General features: G+C 40.0%; 1 protein-coding gene across 1 annotated transcript in view; it reads left to right on the plus strand.

Annotated features, from left to right (window-relative positions):
* Positions 1-20,057, plus strand: part of FAM19A2 (family with sequence similarity 19 (chemokine (C-C motif)-like), member A2) — a 55,792-nt gene that overhangs the window by 15,924 nt on the left and 19,811 nt on the right. The window contains exons 2-3 of the mRNA XM_010287611.1: positions 16,122-16,274; positions 17,307-17,431. Coding sequence (XP_010285913.1) covers positions 16,122-16,274; positions 17,307-17,431 — 278 coding nt within the window. The remainder of the gene's footprint in view (positions 1-16,121; positions 16,275-17,306; positions 17,432-20,057) is intronic.

Below are 20,057 nucleotides of genomic sequence, written 5' to 3' on the forward strand. Positions count from 1 at the left end.
CACACTTGAAATTCAAGTATTGCCTCCTGGGGGTGCTTCTTTCTCTAGCTGTGCACTGATTATACAGGGGTGTCCAGCTTGGATTAGAAGCCAAATCTGTAGACATCTAATGTACGGTGACATGTGTCTTTGCTTTTGTAGAGAACAGTGCAAACCCCACTTTCTTTATTGTTATAATAATAAATGATGGCATAAAGATTCAGAAAGTGAATAAAAATGTGAAGATACATTGCTGTGTTAAAGTTTTGGATCCTTCTACTTGGAGACACTTTCTTATATGTTCTTGACTGTTATATGTATGCATGTATGTATGTATGCATATGTATAATACTTGAAGAAAATAAGCAGGGACAAAACTCCAGCAACTGTCTCCAGTTTGCACATTCAGACACTGCTGTACATTGTTTTTGGGGCTCTGAACCATGCATGCACTGCTGAAATCTGGTTTCTCTTCATTCAGCTGACAACATATTAATGTAATATGTCTGTTGCTAGAATCTAGAAATGACTGTACAGGAAAGGAGATGTGGATGAACATGTCACTCCCTTGAAGAGGTGAGACAGAGAATCGGAAATAATCAGATAGCGTCTGTATTGTGCAGCATATGTTTTAAAGTAAAAATCCAAGTGAAGAGCAGTCACAAACTGCAAATATCAGAGTAGCTGTGTGTGAAACAAAAGGAAATACACGGTATCCATACTTGCTTTTTTATTGTGGGTCTTGCTCCTTAGAAAGTATAGGTGCCCAGCTGTAAGGTAACTCCTAGGCAATGCAGCACTTTCATGTAAAGAATTAGGTGTTAAAGCAAGACTGCTGCACCAGTGAAGTCAGGAAAGACTGGCTCGCTCTGCTGCATCTTCAGTTTCTGATTTCCCCAGCTTTTTATTTTGTTTTACAATGCTCTGCTAACTGCAGCTGCACCTGGAGGATATGCTCTAGGATTATTCTCAAGATTTCCCTGAATTGTGAGCCCTGTGAAGATAAAACTCCCACTAGATTTGTGCATGCGATCAGACAAGGAATCTCACGAATAGCGTTTTGTCAAATCCTACAGTGTATCCCCTTGCTGTTCTGCTTTTAAGGTGGTGACTCAAAAGGGAAGGCAATTCTTGTTTTGTGACAGTCTTCCACACACTAAAGAAGATTATGCTTGGTGCCCTTCACAAAATAGCGGTGCCGTGGACCTGGACAGTCATTTGAACACTCATCTGTTTTTTCTGGTGTGCATTTTAGAATTAAAGCAGTTAAAATATTTGTCATGAGTCAGTGTAGATACTCCTAAGGAATTGCGAGTAGTTGGTTATTTCCTGATAGCAATTTCATCTAACCTTGAAAAGAGGCACAGCCCTATGGATATTTATAAATGGCCACTCATCTGTTGTCATGTTTGACATGTTGTTAAGCAGTGAAGACAAATACACTGCACTACTGTGTATTGTACATGGCATTCAGCTTCACACTTGGGACTTTGAAAGAGTATATGCAAACTAGCCCACAGAAAAAAACTGCTTCTCAATCTGCTGATCTTTCAGTTATTTAACTAAAATCCACTCTTCAGAATGATCTGAGGGTTGATGTTTTGAGGTTCTAATGTTGGCCTCTGGGAGGAAAATCCTACGTTAAAGTAGGAAAAAGGATCAAAGAATACGTATGTCGTGGTTTGACCCCAGCCGGCAGCTAAGCACCACGCAGCCACTTGCTCACTCCCCCCCCGCTGGGATGGGGGAGAGAATCAGAAGGATAAACGCAAGAAAACTCATGCGTTGAGACAAAGACAGTTTAATAGGTAAAGAAAAAGCTGCGCACGCAAGCAAAGCAAAATAAGGAATTAATTCATGACCTCCCACTGGCAAGCCATCTTCAGGGAAGCAGGGCTCCAACATGTGTAACGGTTACTTGGGAAGACAAATGCCATCACTCCGAATCTCCCACCCTTCCTTCTTCTTCCTCCAGCTTTATATGCTGAGCATGACGTTGTATGTTATGGAATATCCCTTTGGTCAGCTGGGGTCAGCTGTCTCTGCTGTGCCCCCTCCCAGCTTCTTGTGCACCCCCAGCCTACTCGCTGGTGGGGTGGTGTGAGAAGCAGAAAAGACCTTGACTCTGTGTAAGCCCTGCTCAGCAGTAACGAAAAATCTCTATATTATCAACCTGCTTTCAGCACAAATACAAAACATAGCCCCATACTAGCTACTATGAAGAAAATTAACTCTACCACAGACAAAACCAGCATATTCTAGTTATAAAAACGTATACAGACAGTATATGGATGTTATAATTTTATTTGCAGGTGGTCATTTGCCTATATATTAAATTGCTTCCTTACAAGTTCCTATTAGCAACATTTGAATTAAAATTTGACCTTTTTTTTTTTTTATTTAATTGCTCCCTGAGGGCCTACCCCTCTCCTTTCCCCCCCTCACCCTTTCACAGTGGTGAAAAAGATGCGAGAACCGTCAACGCCTCTTTAGACTCTCCCTTTGGCACAAGCAGTCTCTCCACCAACATGACACCTTGGAGGGTGTCTCATTCCCGGCAGCTGTGGGAGCATTGCTCCAGTTCTTGTGGGGGAAGGATGGATCTGGGTGTTGGGTAACACGGCGGAGGAGGAGCTGTGGGAGCTGGAGCTGGTGGAGGGTAGAAAGCCTTGACCAGTGGCCCCTTCACCACCCCTTTCAGCAGCAGCACAGCATCATAACCTTCCTCCCACTCCATGGTAGGAGGCTTGGCTGCTTGGCCGGTCTGTGAGTCTCATGTTCAATGCAGGAGGCTTGACCTATCTAGAGTAATGTAAAATCAGTTTTCTAACGATTTACTTACATCCTGCTCCAGGTGTGCTTTTTATGGTCCCGGAAAGCTCATGCCCAAGAGCTGCCCAGGAAGCTCTGCTGCTCTCTGTACTTGTGTCTCAGCAGCCGTCTACATACACAAGGTGCCCGGCTTATTTCATGGGTAGGCAGTAACGAAAAGGGATCCTGAGCTGGCCTGGCATGGCCTCTTGCACCCCTGGGTAAAAAGTATGAGCTTCCATAGAGATACAGTGTAGAATGCCAAGCACGAAGCCATGTCCTCGTTCTCTGAAAAGGTTCCTGAATAATTATGATTCCACCCCCCCGCCATCTTGGTTTTTAATAGTTTTCTCTTGAAGGTGTGAATTACTTCAGATGCTTTCATTACCTGACAGGTTTTACAAAGCACACTCCTGGAGTTCTGGGAACTGTGATATTTTTGCAGCTTCTTACTTTGGATAGCAATGAGAGTGGTATATATGTTTCCTATCAACAGTTTCTATTAACCAGAGTTCCTTCAGAAAGAAGTGCCAGGGACTTTGCTAGGAGCGTCTTAAAAGATACCTTTTCAGCAAGAAGAGGTATCTGAAAGTATTATCTACTGGGAATCCTTGAGCAAAAATATTCCTGATTGCACAGCTCCGAATGGCTCTCCTGGCAGTTTCTCCTCTTTTACTTTGCTTGTTGAAATGTGCTTTCTTTTCCTCTGTCTTGAAGAATAGCCAGCCTCTTCCCAGGCCATCCAGTTTCAATTCATAGACTCTGTCTAGATACTTATTGATTCATCATGCCCGTGGTTTAGAGGCTTGCTATTTATATGGATCAATAATGGAGAGGGAAGGCTGTAGCAGGGGAGATCACTCTAAAAGAGGGGATTTCACAGGACTCGACATGTGCCTTGTTAGCAGTTTTTTTCTAAAGGCCTGATTTAAGTTCCTCCCCTCATTCCGCACTTCAGAGAGCTTGCCTGGGGCTCTACAGAAGCAAGCTGAAACTTAAAATTAAGATCTTTCTTTCAGATGGTTAACTGTGCGCAGGGACATCCTATGGAGTTTCTGTTAACATGTGTGGGGAAGTCTGAAGCACTGTGGGGAAGTCCTAGAGGGCAGGGGTGGAAAAGGAAAAAGAAAAAACCAGGTACATAGTTTTCAGAAAGGTGAGTATGCATATATGTGCCTGCGGTTTGTGGGAGGAATGTTTCAAGGTATATTTAGTAATTTGTTTTATTTGACAGACTAAGTAAAAATGCGTTACAGAGCTGCAAAATGGAATGTGATGTGTTATAAAAAAACATTACAGAATTAAAGAAACTTTAAATTACTATGGAGATACTATTCTATCCAGTCATGAAAATAGGTAAGGCCAAAGCCAAAACAAGCCCAAAACACCGCTGCCCTCCCCCCTCCCCCAAATTTGACACATGAATTAAAACTCTATAAAAAACAACTGAGCCAACCAGCCAAGCAAGCGAGCAAGTAAGCAAGCAAGCGAACAAGCAAAAACCTCGGAGAAGTTTTAAAATGTGGAATTAAAAAAATTAAATGTTTTCTTTAGATAAGGTATGTTAAATTTCATCACGTATTTATGTGATGGATGTACACACACATGAATATAAAAAAGTATTTTCAGAATCTTATGGTATATTTTTATTTAAATATCCTTTTGAGATGAATGTGTGCATAGGTGTACATAACTGCCTTTCTGTATAGAAAAGGGTTATAAAGTGACTCAATATTCTGAATATTATGTTTGGAAAAATTCTGCACAATGGGAATCTTGAAGTTGGAATTTTTGGAAGTCTACCTTGACCTCACTGAGTGGTTTGATGAGGTCATCACTAAAGTCCCAAAATGTTTCTGTTATACCATGTGTTCTAGGTTTGATCAGCTTAATAGTTCTTCAATACAGATACTAAACAAGCAATGTTCATATTCATCCTTATAAAAAAAACTTTGTGCTGCTTACTTTGAAAGTCATTGCTTTCTCTTTACTCCTCTATTTTCGGTGGAATTTATTAAAGGCTTTCCAAATAAATTTCACAGAATCACAGAGTCACTAGGTTGGAAAGGACCTTCAAGATCATCAAGTCCAACCATTAATCCAGTGCCACCATGTTCCCTAAACCATGTCCTGAAGCACCACACGTTTTTTGAATACTTCCAGAGATGGTGACTCCACCACCTCCCTGGGCAGCCTGTTCCAATGCCTGACCACCCTCTCAGTGAAGAAATTTTTCCTAATATCCAATCTAAACCTCCCCGGCACAACTTGAGGCCATTTCCTCTCGTCCTATCACTAGTTACTTGGGAGAAGAGGCCAACACCCTCGTCACCACAACCCCCTTTCAGGTAGTTGTAGAGAGCGATAAGGTCTCCTCTCAGCCTCCTCTTCTCCAGACTGAACAACCCCAGTTCCCTCAGCCGCTCCTCATAAGACTTGTGCTCCAGACCCCTCACCAGCTTCGTTGCCCTTCTCTGGACACGCTCCAGCACCTCAGCGTCCTTCTTGTAGTGAGGGGCCCAAAACTGAACACAGGATTCGAGGTGTGGCCTCAAATTTGGGGGGCTGTTGCTTTTCTAATGTTGAAGAATCTTAGCATGGAGTGAATAAGGTATGCTAAGCATAATTTTTAAAAAAGAAAACTGGAATAAAACATAAATACTTTGATAATGGAATCCATTGTGACATTCAGGTGCTTAAATATCTTATTACTGAGATCTATTACCTAAGTAAGTTTCTGCACCTAAATAAATAAATACCTTAATTTGGAAAGCAAGATCACATATAAGCAGCTAAGATGTGTGTTGAGATGGAAATAGAGCACAGGGACCCAGCTGCATCCTTCTTTGGGGAAACCATGGTTGTCCTTCCCTAGGCTTCTGTCTCCATAGAGGTATCTAAAGTCCACGGAGGTGATTGAGCTATTTTCTAATAAGCATGAAAAGCCTGAAAGCAGGCTGTTCAAAAGGGCTATTGAATTTACCTCTCCACCTTGTTACACTAATCCTATTTCATAGAGACTCCCGTACACAGCACTTTTCTTAAGACATTACTTCAGGTGAGGGTTGTGTGCCAGAGGGTCATTCAAATATGTGAGGGTAGAAAAAAAACTTACTTTTTTTTCTTGATGTATCCCTGAGAACATGTTAATTTGTCATCTGGTACAGTGTGCCCTGAGACCATGTGGGTCAGCTGGAAAGAGAAGAAAATTAATAATGAGAGTCATCTGAGGAAACAGGGGACACGTATTCCCAATAAACTGTGTAAACTACAGGCTTCTGAAGCCCTGACACTGAAGAAAAAATCTGGGTTTTTTTGTATTCTGTCAGATGCTGAAGGCTGCTCTGAGACATGTGCTGCTGCTTCTTGCTGAGTCGAGATATTTGGCAGAAGGCCCACAGAGAGAGTAGGAGAGAATAAAAAGTCTTTGTGCCAAATGTTCTTTTGAGTGCCTGAGAGCTGGATTGGTCTTTTTTCTCTGTAAAATCATATAATTAGTAATCTCAAACCTCAGCCTGTTAATTTACAAAATGTCTGCACACTTTAATATGTCGTTTGCTTAACATGTTTGATAACAACCTCAGAGATACTGGGGCTTTTGATTTCTTGTAGTATTTATAAACTGCGCCTTGCCCTGGGTGTTCCTCTGCCAGCTCTACACAGGCTCGTCTCGTGGATGGGGTCGGCCCGAACTGGGAAGTGTCTTGCCTGCAATAATAAGCAAAGCGGCTCCATTTCTGGCCCATGGGGAAACACGCAGCCTTTGCTGCCGTCAGCATCCTCTCCTCCGCTCCGCTGCTTCGCAAACGGGGCGGCTGCGGTGGAGCCTGGCGGGCTGGCTGTGCCGGGGAGCTGAGCGTCTCGCGAGCACTGGGCGGACGTGCGGAAGCCTCTTCTCCTCCTCTTACAGCAGGTGAACATATAAAGAGCCACAGGATCCTGAATGGTCGTGGCTTGTGATCTTGTCTCCGAACCCTCAGTGGTTTCGTGAATCTAGCTATCATCTGATTTCAAAATTGAAAGCGGGACCCAGGGAAGGCAGCACTCTAGGCTGAGAGTGGGTCATATGAAGAAAGAAGAGGAAATTATCCTTAAGGCTGCCTGAAAATTAGTTGTGTTTTGAGTTCCTGTGCCCTTGGCTAAAAGTTTGGCATGAAGGTGTCATTTGTAGCCATTGCCGTACAAAGGCTCTGACTTTGGTGAGAGAGAAGATGAGCCTGTTTGAGTATGACTGGCTCACTCCTGACAAAAGACTGATTGAATAAAATTAGCCTCGGTAAAGCCAGGAGGATGAAGTCAGATGTCTTCAAGCTCTCTGGGTCCAAGAGATCCTACATGAAGTGCTCCATCTGTGGTTTTGTGTTTGTAAAGATTGTGTGACCAGCTGGGACTGTGCCAGATTGCTGTGTAATTCCAGTAAGTCTTTTTCTCTCTTAGTGGAGATAACTCAGTCCTTCAATCCATTTCGGCGCACAGGTTTTGCTATGGGAATATCTGAGGCTTGATCTCACAGGGTCATTAGTGAGCTTTTCTCAGGGGAATGCTTACATTGTAGTCTTCCTTGATGTTTTTCCAAAAGGGAAAAAGTCTTCCCACACAGATGGCTATAACTGGTGGCTGGCAGACAAGCTGATGGATGAGATTTTTCTTTGGCGCTGTGCAGAAAAGTATGCTTGGCAATGTGACTGTGGCAAACCATTCATTAGCTTGGCTTTTAAAGGCTACCAGAGATGCTGTCAGCACAGTGTTGTCATGTGAACTCTGCTTACCATCCTTCACCCAAGTGGACTAATCGGGTTAATTGCATGGTAGAGGCAGCCTGATGAGAGGAGCTGGGCTAACATCTGCAGAATAAACACTTATCAAGAATTACTCTTGTTATTTTAAAATGGTTCTCTCGGGAGAGAAAACAGCACATTGAATCCAAGAAGCCCGTGAGGGGCTGCAGTTAGCAGGATCTTTTATGTATGCGTTGCCTACAGGTGGCACTGCAAAAATAAGCCGTCCAAGCAATCAGTCAGCTCTGTTTTTTAACAATTCACCTGAGAACCTGTCCCAAGATCCAAGAGACGTCAGAGTAAAAGAGAAATGAAAAGCAATGCTGTACTTTTAAGCTAAACTGATTCCCCACTGGTGTAAGTACAGTGTAGTGTGTGCTCTGTCTAGCTGGACTTTTTCAGTTCCCAAGGTGACCAAGTGACTTTTAACAGCTATTGCTGAGGTGCAAGGCATGGAAATGTGAATGCAGTAAGACCTCAAAGCTCTGTCAATAGGGTATGTTTGTAGGGGTTTAGGAGATATTTGCATGGGAAGGAGTTGTCCACATCACAGCACTACCCAAATCAAGCAAGATAGAGGTCTGCATGGCCTCTGGCATGGGATGGGCTTTTCTGATCAAACAGTGCAACTCTTCTGCTTGACTCACTGAAGTGTTTTGGCATGTGCCTCTCAACAGCTATTGATCTGCTGATCTAGCAGGTAAACTGCCTCATATGAGAGAATTATCTTGACAGTCTGTGTACATTACTTAGAAGCACAGGTTGAGTGTGAAGTGTGATTTTGCCAAATGCTGCCTCTGTCTTCCTTGCTTATATTTGCTTTCCAAAAGGTTTCTAATGCTCACATCTGTTAGAGGTTGGTGAATATAGTAGCTGAGTAGATGTGAAACTGCAGTGGTTCCTTATCCCCAGGTTCTGCTAATGGCACGGCTGAGCGGCTATGCTCCCTAGACACGTATGGATGGACATATTAGACATAGAGACTCATATACGTACAGCACATACAGAGCCAGCCACACAGATCAATAGGGATAAAACAAAATGCTTTTCCTGGCACCCATGTTAAAGCATGCAGCAATCATACAACGGACAGCCCAGTCCTCTTCCTCTTCCCTGGCTGATTAGGATTGAAGTCTGCTAGTGGAGGGAGATACATCTACATGCAAATACACAAAATGGATCACTCCAGCAGCTGGTCTTAGACACTCTGCCTGACTGGTAGCTGGTCCAAAGTGCCCCCATATTGCCAGTTGCTTTCACTTGGATTCATGAGCCCATGAGGAGCCCATGAGGTTTGTGATCCCATGCCAGTTGTATGTAATCAGATCTCTTAATCTATAACTAGCCTGGCTTGAATTTCCTTAGAAGTCACACATACAGGCTCAGAGAAGATAGTTCACCGACAAAAACGATTGAAATGGGATTTAATGAGAATGTAAGATAGCTTGCAGTGTTTGAACGCAAGGCTCAGCCAGGCAAGTGTACTGATCAGTTGCTGTTTATACTTCACTGGCTCCTCTTATCTTGTCCCCTTTATTGACTCGTGTTGTTCCTCCCCAGTCCGCCCTGATCCCCTCCCATTCCCTGCCCCGGTCCTTCCCCTAAGCACCCCATGATGAGTCTCACACTTTTCCACAAAATGTCTGATGGCAAATTTTACACAGTCTCAAAATGCTGTTCCCCCTTCATCTGATAACGAGGTCTAGACCCCTGTATGCAATAACTCCATTTAGTCTGCAAGGCTTTCGGGGGGGACAGTTTCTTGTGTTGACTCATCTCGGTGGGTTTCCCATGAGGCCCAGGGGCTGATCGCTCCCCGTGGATGGTGCTGGGAGCACCAGGTCAGGGTGCTTTGTGGATGCTCATTAGCATCCTGAGGCTCCTCTGGACCGCCAGGGTCTTTGAGTTTAACCAAGGGCCATGCTAAGGTGAGGGTTTTTTAGCACATCCTCAGTTCTAGGTATTTGGGAAAGGGCTCATCAAGAGGGTCAGAGAAAAATTTCTTGCTACAGAAAAGTCTCCCTGTAAAAGTAAAATTTGGTATTTGTTTTTAGTTGTATACTACTCTTGAATTACATGAATGCTTTAAATGTGCATGACATCAATGGAATAGATAGCTAAATAAGTTTTAAGTAGCCATGCGAAATGTAATGATAGTGTAGAATGAGACAGCACAAAATTATCTTTTTTTCCTGCTAATGATTCTGTAGTGCTACCCCATGTGTCAACTGGAAAATAAAGCAGCATGAGTGCCTTTCCTAAGATGCACCACAACTGTAGCATGCTTCATTGTCACCACTGAGGACACAGGAATTACTGCTGTGTCTGTAATTGATTTTTCAGTTCACTGGCCAAAAAGGAAAAAAAAAAGAAGAAAAATACCAACTTTTTTTTCCAAATAAAATTTATATTTTGCTTTGTTTTAAGAATTTTTACAATTTAAAAAATCCTTTAAGTTTGTCATAGTAATAGAAAATATTGTTAAAAATAAAATTTTAAAAACGTGAAAACAATTTTCTTTTCCTCCCTCTGAGGATGCCTACTTTTATGTTCAATGCGTAACAAAATTTGACTAGATTTCAAAAATAGTAACACTGCTTGGATACTGTACTTTTAGTGAATGAACTGTTCAATGACAAACACATGACAACTATAATGATGGTTTAAAACATGATTTAAGAATCTTATGTCATCATACTTTTTAGTCACATATCTAGACTATATGTCATCCTTTGCTTAATGACTGTAATAGGTGCTACATATGAAATAATCAGAATATTTTCTGACTCTCGGCTGCAAATCCAGATGTCACTTTTATTGAAAATGCAAAATTTTATCTCTGTCATTGAAATTCTGATCCAAAATTACTGATCAAACCAACCCCATTGTTTTCAAGGGGATTTGAATCTGATCTTTAAAGGTCATGTTCGGTAAGGTTCCTGTCAATGCCTATGTGCCACTGCTGCTTCGGGAGTCAGTGGCTTGCTGCATGCCAGAGGTCATGAGATTATGACTGGTGTGGGAGACGCCTCTGCTTTTCCTGATGTTTGTGCTGACAGTTCTCCCTCTGGCCCGTGGAGCTGATGGGAAGGTACGCTTTGTTTCGTGTTCACACGAGCAATCTGAAGCTTGTATTCCCAAAGTCATGTCTGCTTTTTTCCCAGTTACACTAATGACTGGTCAAATCAAAGATCTTATCTTTAACAAAAAGCTTAACATTGCTTATGTTCTTAGATCACACAAATCGCAGCAATATCACCACCATTGATGCCAGAGTATGAATAAACTAAATTCAAGTTTTTCCCTACCAGCTGTTAGGTGGATGTAACAGACAATATTGGAAAAAATTGAAATTAATTGAATGAAGGAACGGGACAGTGTATTTCTTTTCATCTATCTTTGTCTGATGTTTAAATAGTGAAAGCTTAGATGGAAATCCTGTCTTAGTTGTGGTTGCATGAGATTTTGATTGCTTAGATGTGGCAGCTACTAACTCTTATTAAAGTATTGAAAATAATGTAACAACACTGTGTGTGTGTGCACTTGTATGTTTTGTGTGTGTGAGATTTTGCAAGTTTATTTGTATCCTTCCTATCTACAAATCTCTCTGACAAATTGAGACTGATATGACATATTGAAATTGCTGAAGTGTAGCAGGAAGATAACCTACATTTGTTTTCCATGTCAATCAGTATGAACAAAGCAAATAGACCATGTTAATAAGAAAACCCACTTTTTTCCTGTTCACTTAGGAGTAGGACACTGATTTAGAGCCTAATACGGAAAATGGTACATTATAATAACTAATTTTGTTTATTTTTCTAATACCAATAACCCCCACTCAGGCAGTTGTTTGAATATTATGCTATAGAGTAGTGATTAATTACTCAGGGAAACAGATGACTCAGGTTGATAATCTGCTGAAATATTGTTTGTTTTCCCTTGCAGATTATTGAAAAAAAAAATAGTTCCATTATAGACCTTAATGCATTACTGACGTGCATATGGTTTACATGAATAAAGACTACTTATGTGCCTCCTTGGAAAGACTGGGTCACTACAGTATTTCATATGGGACATCTTCCTGATTATACCCAAGATGACAAAAAGGCCAGTGTTTGTACAGCATTAGATGTGATTTGTATTGAAGCTCATGGCTAAACATATTTTCCATTCCTCTCCTTGTTGCTGCTCTGTTGCTTCTTGTTTCAACTAAAGCTTTGTTTTTGTGAAGAGCTTTAAAAAACACACAGACACAGGCAAACAAAGCTTTGCACACTTTGGGTAGTCCCTCTGACCTCAGAGGAATTACCTAGAATGGAATAAGGTAAGATACATTTGTTCCATGTAAGAGCGCAGAGCTGCAGTGCTTGTAAGCTGGTAGAGGAACTGGTTTCCGCGGAAGGAGGTGATCACATGTCCATGGCTGACTGCTCATGGCCTCCCTATGGCTGAAAGTGCTCCTCACTAGTCTCCGCAGGAGCTAAGCTGGTAGAGAAGTAACCCTACAAAAAAGGGAGTATTTTTCTGCTGGTCTAAATCCCTGGTTTACTGCCGTAACCATCAAATGACAGTGTTCGTACAAGCAAGGGATGAAGGTGTGGGAAAAGGAACAAGGGATCCTCTTTTTCTTCTGGTAGCTGTTAGTCATTAGATGGGTGTAGCTGTATCACCCAGTTGTGCCAGCGTCTTTGCAGAGAGCATATAATAGACCCTTTTTGATGGGTTTTTTTTTCATTGTTTGTACGGTGGCTACTGCAACGATGGGGAACCTGAGGACAGAAACAGCCTGTGACTTTATTTCATCTAGTCCATGGCAACATGGTTTCTTTCTCTTTGTTAATGGCCAGTGTACGTGTTAATGCATGACCCGTGCAACTTTCAGGAAAGAAAAGATTCAAATAGTCAAGCAGATAGGTGCCAGTTTTGGACGTGAATGTTTAAGTGGCAAGGTCAGGAAATGGCGATCATAACGAACAGTGAAATTCAGAAGACTTTCCTTGATTTAATGCTAGGTTTGTCTATAACACTGCACTAAATATGTTATATTTATATGTGTGAGTTGCAAAATAATAATCTTGAAGAGTAACTTGCCCTCTCGCTTGGAACAAACTTCCCACAAAAGTAACGAAGTAAGGGCTATAACTTAGTGACAGACGCACTGTGCAAATATGACAGAAATTTCATCCACCTGAAGGAAAGAAATTTAAATTTGTCATGAAGGAACAAGAACAGGTAGAATTTATATATATTTAAAGGTCTTTGCTGTGTATGTTTAAACATACTCTTTAAGCGCATTCAATTTTATGTAAAATGAAGAGCAATAATTACTTAGCTTTATTTTTTTCCAGAAGCTCAATTGTGAACACTTAAATTTTTGGTGTCCCAATATCATACTGATTTATAAGATAGCTATTGATGATTTCACTGCAAGGAAAATGCTATAAAAATAACAGGTTAATTACATAATATACCATTAATGCGTAAGATATGGTTATGTCTGTTTGCCAAGTTGCACTCTCATAATACGGTCTTACATCTTCTGGAACGTAACACATACGTATATTATTTTATGCATAGTCATCAGGAAAACTTCACAGTCTATACACATAGATATATGTAAGTCGCTTTCTTCAGTCCTTCTTCACATTGATTTCGGGAAGGATTACTTGCATTAGCAGAGAATGCAGGACTGAGTGTTTGCAGTGGTTTTGAATAATGAATTTCTGTAGGATTCCAGAAATGACATTCAGTTCCTCAAACGTTTTCTGCAAAGCAAGCAGCGTACTTTGAAGTCTGTGCTAGGAGAAAAAGAAACAAACCCAAAATGCGAATCTCCTAAAGCACTATCCTCCTTCCGTGGAATGGTTCAGTGGCTTAATGAGGTTAATTTGTATTAGGTTGTTGCAAATCCTTTATCTAGTTTATAGAGGCTTTCTTTTCACATGGGTGTGACAGATACTGTACTTACTGCACTGGAATTTAATTATTTGATAGCACAAGGAGCTGAAATCCCTACATTTCAAGGAATATTCATTGCATACTCTAGATGGCAAATAGAAACTAGAGGATAGTTGGTTGGCCTAGATTTTTAGTGTTTGAAATATCTTTGTATACTTTTCTAGGTTGTTTTGGTTTTATACCTAGAAAATGACAAAGCAACTTCATTAAAGATTCTCAAAATACTATCAATAGTATGTGATTATTTTTTGTTCTTTCCCATTTTTCACATATTTCACCCTTTGAAATGGTTTTCAGTATTGTACATGAATTTAATTGACCGTTTCGTTTAATTACACTCTTTTCCCATAAAAGTCTTAAAATGCCTGATTTTCTTTCCTTAAATACCACAAACCAAGTCTTTCAAAAGTTTTGTTTCAGTATGAACATTTCTCTCACAGCATTTTACAACAGCTGTTTGAACTGGCTTACATTCCAGATGGCTATTGATGCACATAGTACTTTATTTTCTCTTAGCAGGTATATTATGGCATTTCTGTAGACCTGGTAAAGCTGTGTCAAGCTATTTAATAGGAGTGAGGAGACAAAATTTCAGGATCAGTGATACACATAAGAATACAAATAAGCATGTGTGGGTATAAGGTGTGCAATTGCCTCTCAAAATAAAAATTAATGTGGACTTACAAAAGCAGGATGTGTTTGTTCTACTGTATATGTTATACATTTGAAATATGTCTTAGGATAATTTTCTACCATAATCACAAGTAAAAAAGCATATAACAGTTTTATTGAGAAAAAAGAATGTAGTTATTTAAATTGTTTTATTGACATATAATATATACCAGTGAAATCATTTGGAAAATAATTAAAAGTAATTTTTACAGCAGGCTGTGCTGGTAGCTGTAAAAATATTTGCTCATCATCAAAGCAATGAAAATATCAGAGACTGCAAAGTTCAGGCAGATAGTATGAATTGCTTTCCTCATCCTCTATTGAATTAAAAATAATAAATAGTTAAACAAGAAAGGAAAGCATTTTTATGCAGAAAGATTTTTTTTTCTCCTAGATTTCTGATTTATGTGTAATATTTCAACATATCACAATATGATGGATCATGGGTTAATTGCTTGCATCGTCAGCTGTAGTACAGCATTGATGTGACAGAGTATAAACTAACCTGACATAATATGATGCAGTGAGTGAGGACAAAAATCACAGACTGTTCAGTGGACTTTGTTCTACTGAAATATGCATAATTGCCTGAAAGAAATGTTTAGTAGTTTATGTTTTGTTGACATCTAATTGCTGCCTGTGGCTTTTGCCTGTAGGCACATTCTTGGGGTTCATAGCCTATATCAAGTTTGTTTTCCTTCCTCAGCCTTTTTGGGAGCTGATACTGTGTAATAACTGCTGAGTGGATCCAGGGATCAATGTTGGGCTCCTGAAAGCCTCCTGAAAGAAGTAGGGCCTTTTCCTTGTGGAAGCTCTTGTTTATTGTTTGCAATTAGGGATATAAAAGGTAGCTGAAGTGCTTAGTACCCAGGCTTTGCATAAAGCATACAAAGAGTTAAACAGCAGAAGAAATAGGGGGATGCAGGGCTACCATTAAAAGACGTATTGCTTTGCAAAATTCTTTTCCTCCCTGTACAAAGTTGTAGGTTAATATGAGCTAAAAATTGAGATTTCTTTCTCTTTTTTTTCTGATGGAATTAAACTGCCCCCAGAAATACCTGGTCTTGTATCAGTAACCACGGAAAGTTCTGTTAAAATGATTTTTTCTGAACTCCAGGTCCTTTGGTAATTGGCTGCTGAATCAGGAAGAGTAGTTTTGCAGTTCCCCTCTTACCAAATTGGTCCTCTCACAGGACTTCTGTAGCATGATTCTGGTGTTAGAACAGCATGGTGGGGGTAATGGGTACTAGGTACAGGGTAATGAAGATTGTCCTGTTGCCCCCCATCTTTGAAAAAGCTTTGATTCTCCATGTCTCCAAAAGACCTTCTTTGCAGTGCCAGGCAGAAGGATTTAAAATGTGATTCCTTAGTAGATTTTACTTCTGGTTTTTGTTTGAGGGCTGTCCCTGTATCCTGCCAGCGATCCATCTGTAGGAAAGTTTTGGGATATCATATAAAAAACTGCATCTGTCCTGGACATAAGGTCTGGAGACACAGAATCTGAAAACATATGCATGTATGGGTATTTTAACATTGATACACTGACATTTCAAGGTTTATCCCTTAGAGAAAAGAAAAAAAAAGTCTTGGTAGAGATACACAGCTGTTTATGGGAGTCCAGAAATTAATATAGTTGCTAGGTTAGTTTTATAACGTTTCTGCTTCCTGCACCACTGGAACAGTCTCATCTGCAGCCTTCTTCAATTGTTCTTCTTTAGCCAGTGTTTTCTGCGTGAGATAGTTACACTACATTTGGAAAAGAAATCAACTTTCCATTCTAGTGTTAGTACCATTGTAATTCTAGTTTCATGCGTGGCAGATTGCCTTACAGAGCCAAGTATGATGCATTTCTAATTAAAAAAAAAAAAAGGTATGATGCTACCTTGCAATGTTATCAAATTGCTCATCTTATTTTCACAGCTCACCATGTTAAAACTGGGACCTGTGAAGTGGTGGCACTCCACAGATGTTGCAATAAGAACAAGATAGAAGAAAGATCACAGACGGTGAAGTGCTCCTGCTTCCCTGGGCAGGTAGCAGGTACCACCCGGGCAGCTCCTTCTTGTGTTGATGGTGCGACTACTTTATTGCTTCCTTTTGTGGCGTGTTCCGAGGGGCTTTTGCTGGCTTAATGTCATTAACGAGAACCACTCCATTACAGTTAACTATTTAAAATAAGAGCAGAAAAGTTTCTGCATTTTGAAGGCCATGACCAAGCTGGATGGGAGGAAGATGGGACAAATGAACTATTTGCTATTACTCCATGGAAATGCTAAGCAAAATTATCAGACGCCAGTGGACGAGAGCTCTTGAGAAGCTAAATTTGATCTGACTAACAGAGTGCCCTCGGAGTTGTATGAAGTTCACTTAATTAAAAGTGTTTATGCAAAACCTACATGGGCATATCAATTTCATGTGCTGCAGTCTTACATTTTATTTATATATTTATTTTTATCATACAGGAGCAAACAAGCAAACAAACAGAACACAGTTCTGGCTGTTTTTAAGTCATTTTAGATCAATACTATTTTTCCTATTCACACTGCAATATCAATGTTTTACTTAACGGTTCTGGCACAGGCTCATATGTTTTACTTGGGAAAATACTAGCCGATTTACACATCTCTTTCTCTGAAAGAGGAGCAGGATGGATTCGCCCTTTACATGATCTCTTTACTGTTGATATGTTGTTGGCTGTCAAGAGAAGCTTTAAATATGTCATCACTGGGGAATAAATTAAATCAGGGTATGCTAGACTATATAGTAGATCAGGCAAAATATACTAACTCAAAAGAATAGATTCTACTTAAAACTTTGAAATCTGGTTGAGCAAGAAAAAATGATGGTTGGAAAAAATGCTGTGAAATTAGTTCCTGAACTGCAGGAAACACAGTAAAGAGATTGGCTTTCAAGCACGTAGCACCTTGTGCAGATTGAGACCTAATTTCTTATGAAGGTTCTGAGCTGGCTGAAAATCACAGACTAGCTGTCAGTCAATATGTTTCTAAAGTGAAGTTTTCCTGGAAAATAAATGTTGCAACACAATGACATATTAAAGTGTCCATTCCAACAGCGTGCAAATATGTTCATTTTTCTCTTTTGTAGCTTCAATAGTGGAGCAGAAATGGTGGTGCCACATGCAACCATGTCTTGAAGGGGAGGAATGTAAAGTTCTTCCAGATCGTAAGGGATGGAGCTGTTCCTCTGGGAATAAAGTGAAAACAACTAGGGTAGGTATGATACCAACTTGACATATTACCAACAGGTTAAAAAAAAAAAGTGCACATGAAATTGGGTGCATATAGAAGACAAGAGTTGAGAAGACTAAAGAAGTGTGGGAAGAGAATCATATTGCGATTGGAATTCTTGGTCCTACACACTTTTCTCAACATGCTTTGGCATTGCTTGAACATGATAAGCAGTGTGCCAGACATTCTCAGGTAAGCAGTGGAGATAGTAGAGTTGACCCCTTTTTCAACTACCAGTAATGATCACATGTATTATAATCTGGTGTGTATTTCTCTCTGAAACCAGTTGCACAAATCTATACACACTGCTAAGCTCTTCATTCACAGGATAGCAAACAAGTGCATTTTTATCAATAATGTGGAATTACTATGTTTCTACATCGAAACTGTTGAGTACGGTAAGCATTTGATGTGTCATTACAGTACAATCTTCTGCTTCTTTCCATCTTGTATGACTGGGATTTACTAAAAAATTTTGACTGAGTTTCAGCGAGTTCCTTTTCTCCATTTGACACTTTTTATATTATTGGTTTAAAATTGCATCAACAGAAATATATCTAACATTCATCATATACAATGCCTGAAAACAAAGTAAATGTGTTGTCATCTCTGCTTTTTAGTGGCTAAGAGAAAGAGAATAACAAGTTCTTCAGATCAGTGTTGAACACTCAAACTTCCTAAAACCACAGCATTATTCCTCTATAGGATCAACACAGTTCTTCATCAACATAGAACAGACTATAATGCACTCTGAAGACACACATGCATGTGTATAGGCATAAACACATTTACCCCTACACCTCACCACACATACTGATGACTAGTTTTGCTTGTAAGTATTTAGTAATTGTTTGTAGTGTCAGGCCATAATTTGCTAGTGTGGTGTTTATGCAGATGTTTGTGTGTCCATGTCGTTTGATTGAAACCTTCCTTGCACAGGCACTAAATTTCCGGTGCACCTTGGTTGTAGTGAAATGCAGTGTGCACTGACTGTATTACATTCCTTCGGTTCCACAGAGAGCTCTACATGTCTCAGTTTCTGCATGTATGTCTTTAAAACGTTTTGACATTCTATGAACGAAGAATACTTCCTAAAAGTTTGATATACAATTCCAATCCTGAATCCTCTTTCAAATGTGTTTCTTCTGAAGTTAAATTTGCTTGAATGCTGCCCACACTTAATTTTGTACATGCCAATGCAAATCTGATTATATGCATGTAAAATGTGTGTGCGTGTATAATATTACCAAAAGAAACTAGGTAGAATTTAATAATAGTAATAGAAACAGAAAAAGAATTATGTGTGTGTGTGTCTGTTGAATTTTGTCCTGGCTACTACTACATGGCAATATTAGTGTTAAAGAATGCATGCCATTTTATATTTATTCTGAGTGTTTAACAAGCAGTAAGTGAAAATGTGGGTCAGGATTACACTTCTGTAGGAGAAAAGGAGGTCACAAAAGGGGGAGGTAGCAATTAGAATCGCCTTGAGGAGATTTCTTCCTAACATTTTGTCAGAAGATAGGTTTTTCTGCGTTGGTCAAGGTTATGAAATTCTGTCCGCTGTTAGGAATCTACAGAAGCCCAAGGCTCTTTGTCCTCAAGGGCTTATGCTTTTATTGCAGACTCATAGGTTGGGCTCTTTGCAGGATTTGGACTTTTCTTGTCATCCATGGGTGGTGGCAATCCTCAGGACTCATTTCATACCTCTTTAGAAATGCTATGAAAAAGCCAGTCCTGTTCTCTATTTGCCGTCATATGCACTGATTCGGTACAATGGCTACCATAACCTGCTTGCAGACCTACCGCCACGGAAAAGAAAATACTAATCCCCTTAAATACCCCGCTATTTGTTCTGCCTTCTTGTTTGTCCAGATACTGTATGTTACCCCCTTCTTCCTTCATTTCCCACACAGCTGCAAGGCTGTTTTGGGACAACAGCAAACTTGAATTCAAATTTCTGAGTGAAAGTTGGTCTGAATCATTGAAACCAGGTGGCAGGTGAATGAAGGTCTCTGTCTTTCCAGATGCAGGAGGCTGAGATTTTAACAGACGTCATTCTGATGCCCAGAAAAATATACATTGCTAGTGGAAATGTGAGTGATTCTTTGTGTTGAGAGTAGCTTATTATTGAAAAGCAAGTATTTTTCCCTAATAGGTAATGACTACTATATTTTTGTAACTCCTCTTTCTGCTCCCCAAAGTCTACAAATAAAAGGAAAAATTCTGAAGTGCTTTGTGGTTTCAAACCCCCTTTTTTGAGAAAAATAAAAATAACTGTACAAACAGTCAGTATTAAGAAGTCACGAATAATAAGTTTCTGATTGTCAAATGAAATAACCCATATGTGATTATAATGTATAATGTAAAGGCATAAAGAAACAGAGAGAACTGAATAGCTTGAGTGATTTAAATGTATTGTAGAAAAGCCTTGTGAAGGCTTTCCTGAGAGGTCTAAAGTCTATATTCACCTCCAAACATTTTCTGTAAGTTTGCCTGCTTCATGTGCAGAAGAAGTAACCCAGTTAACCACTGAGGTACTACCTTCTTTTCTACAGGATACCAAGTTCAAAAGCAGCATCTACGTTTCCACATCTCCAGCTGTTAA

The sequence above is a fragment of the Phaethon lepturus genome, unplaced genomic scaffold (assembly GCF_000687285.1).
Source record: "Phaethon lepturus isolate BGI_N335 unplaced genomic scaffold, ASM68728v1 scaffold10370, whole genome shotgun sequence".
In the NCBI taxonomy this organism is placed as follows: domain Eukaryota; kingdom Metazoa; phylum Chordata; class Aves; order Phaethontiformes; family Phaethontidae; genus Phaethon; species Phaethon lepturus.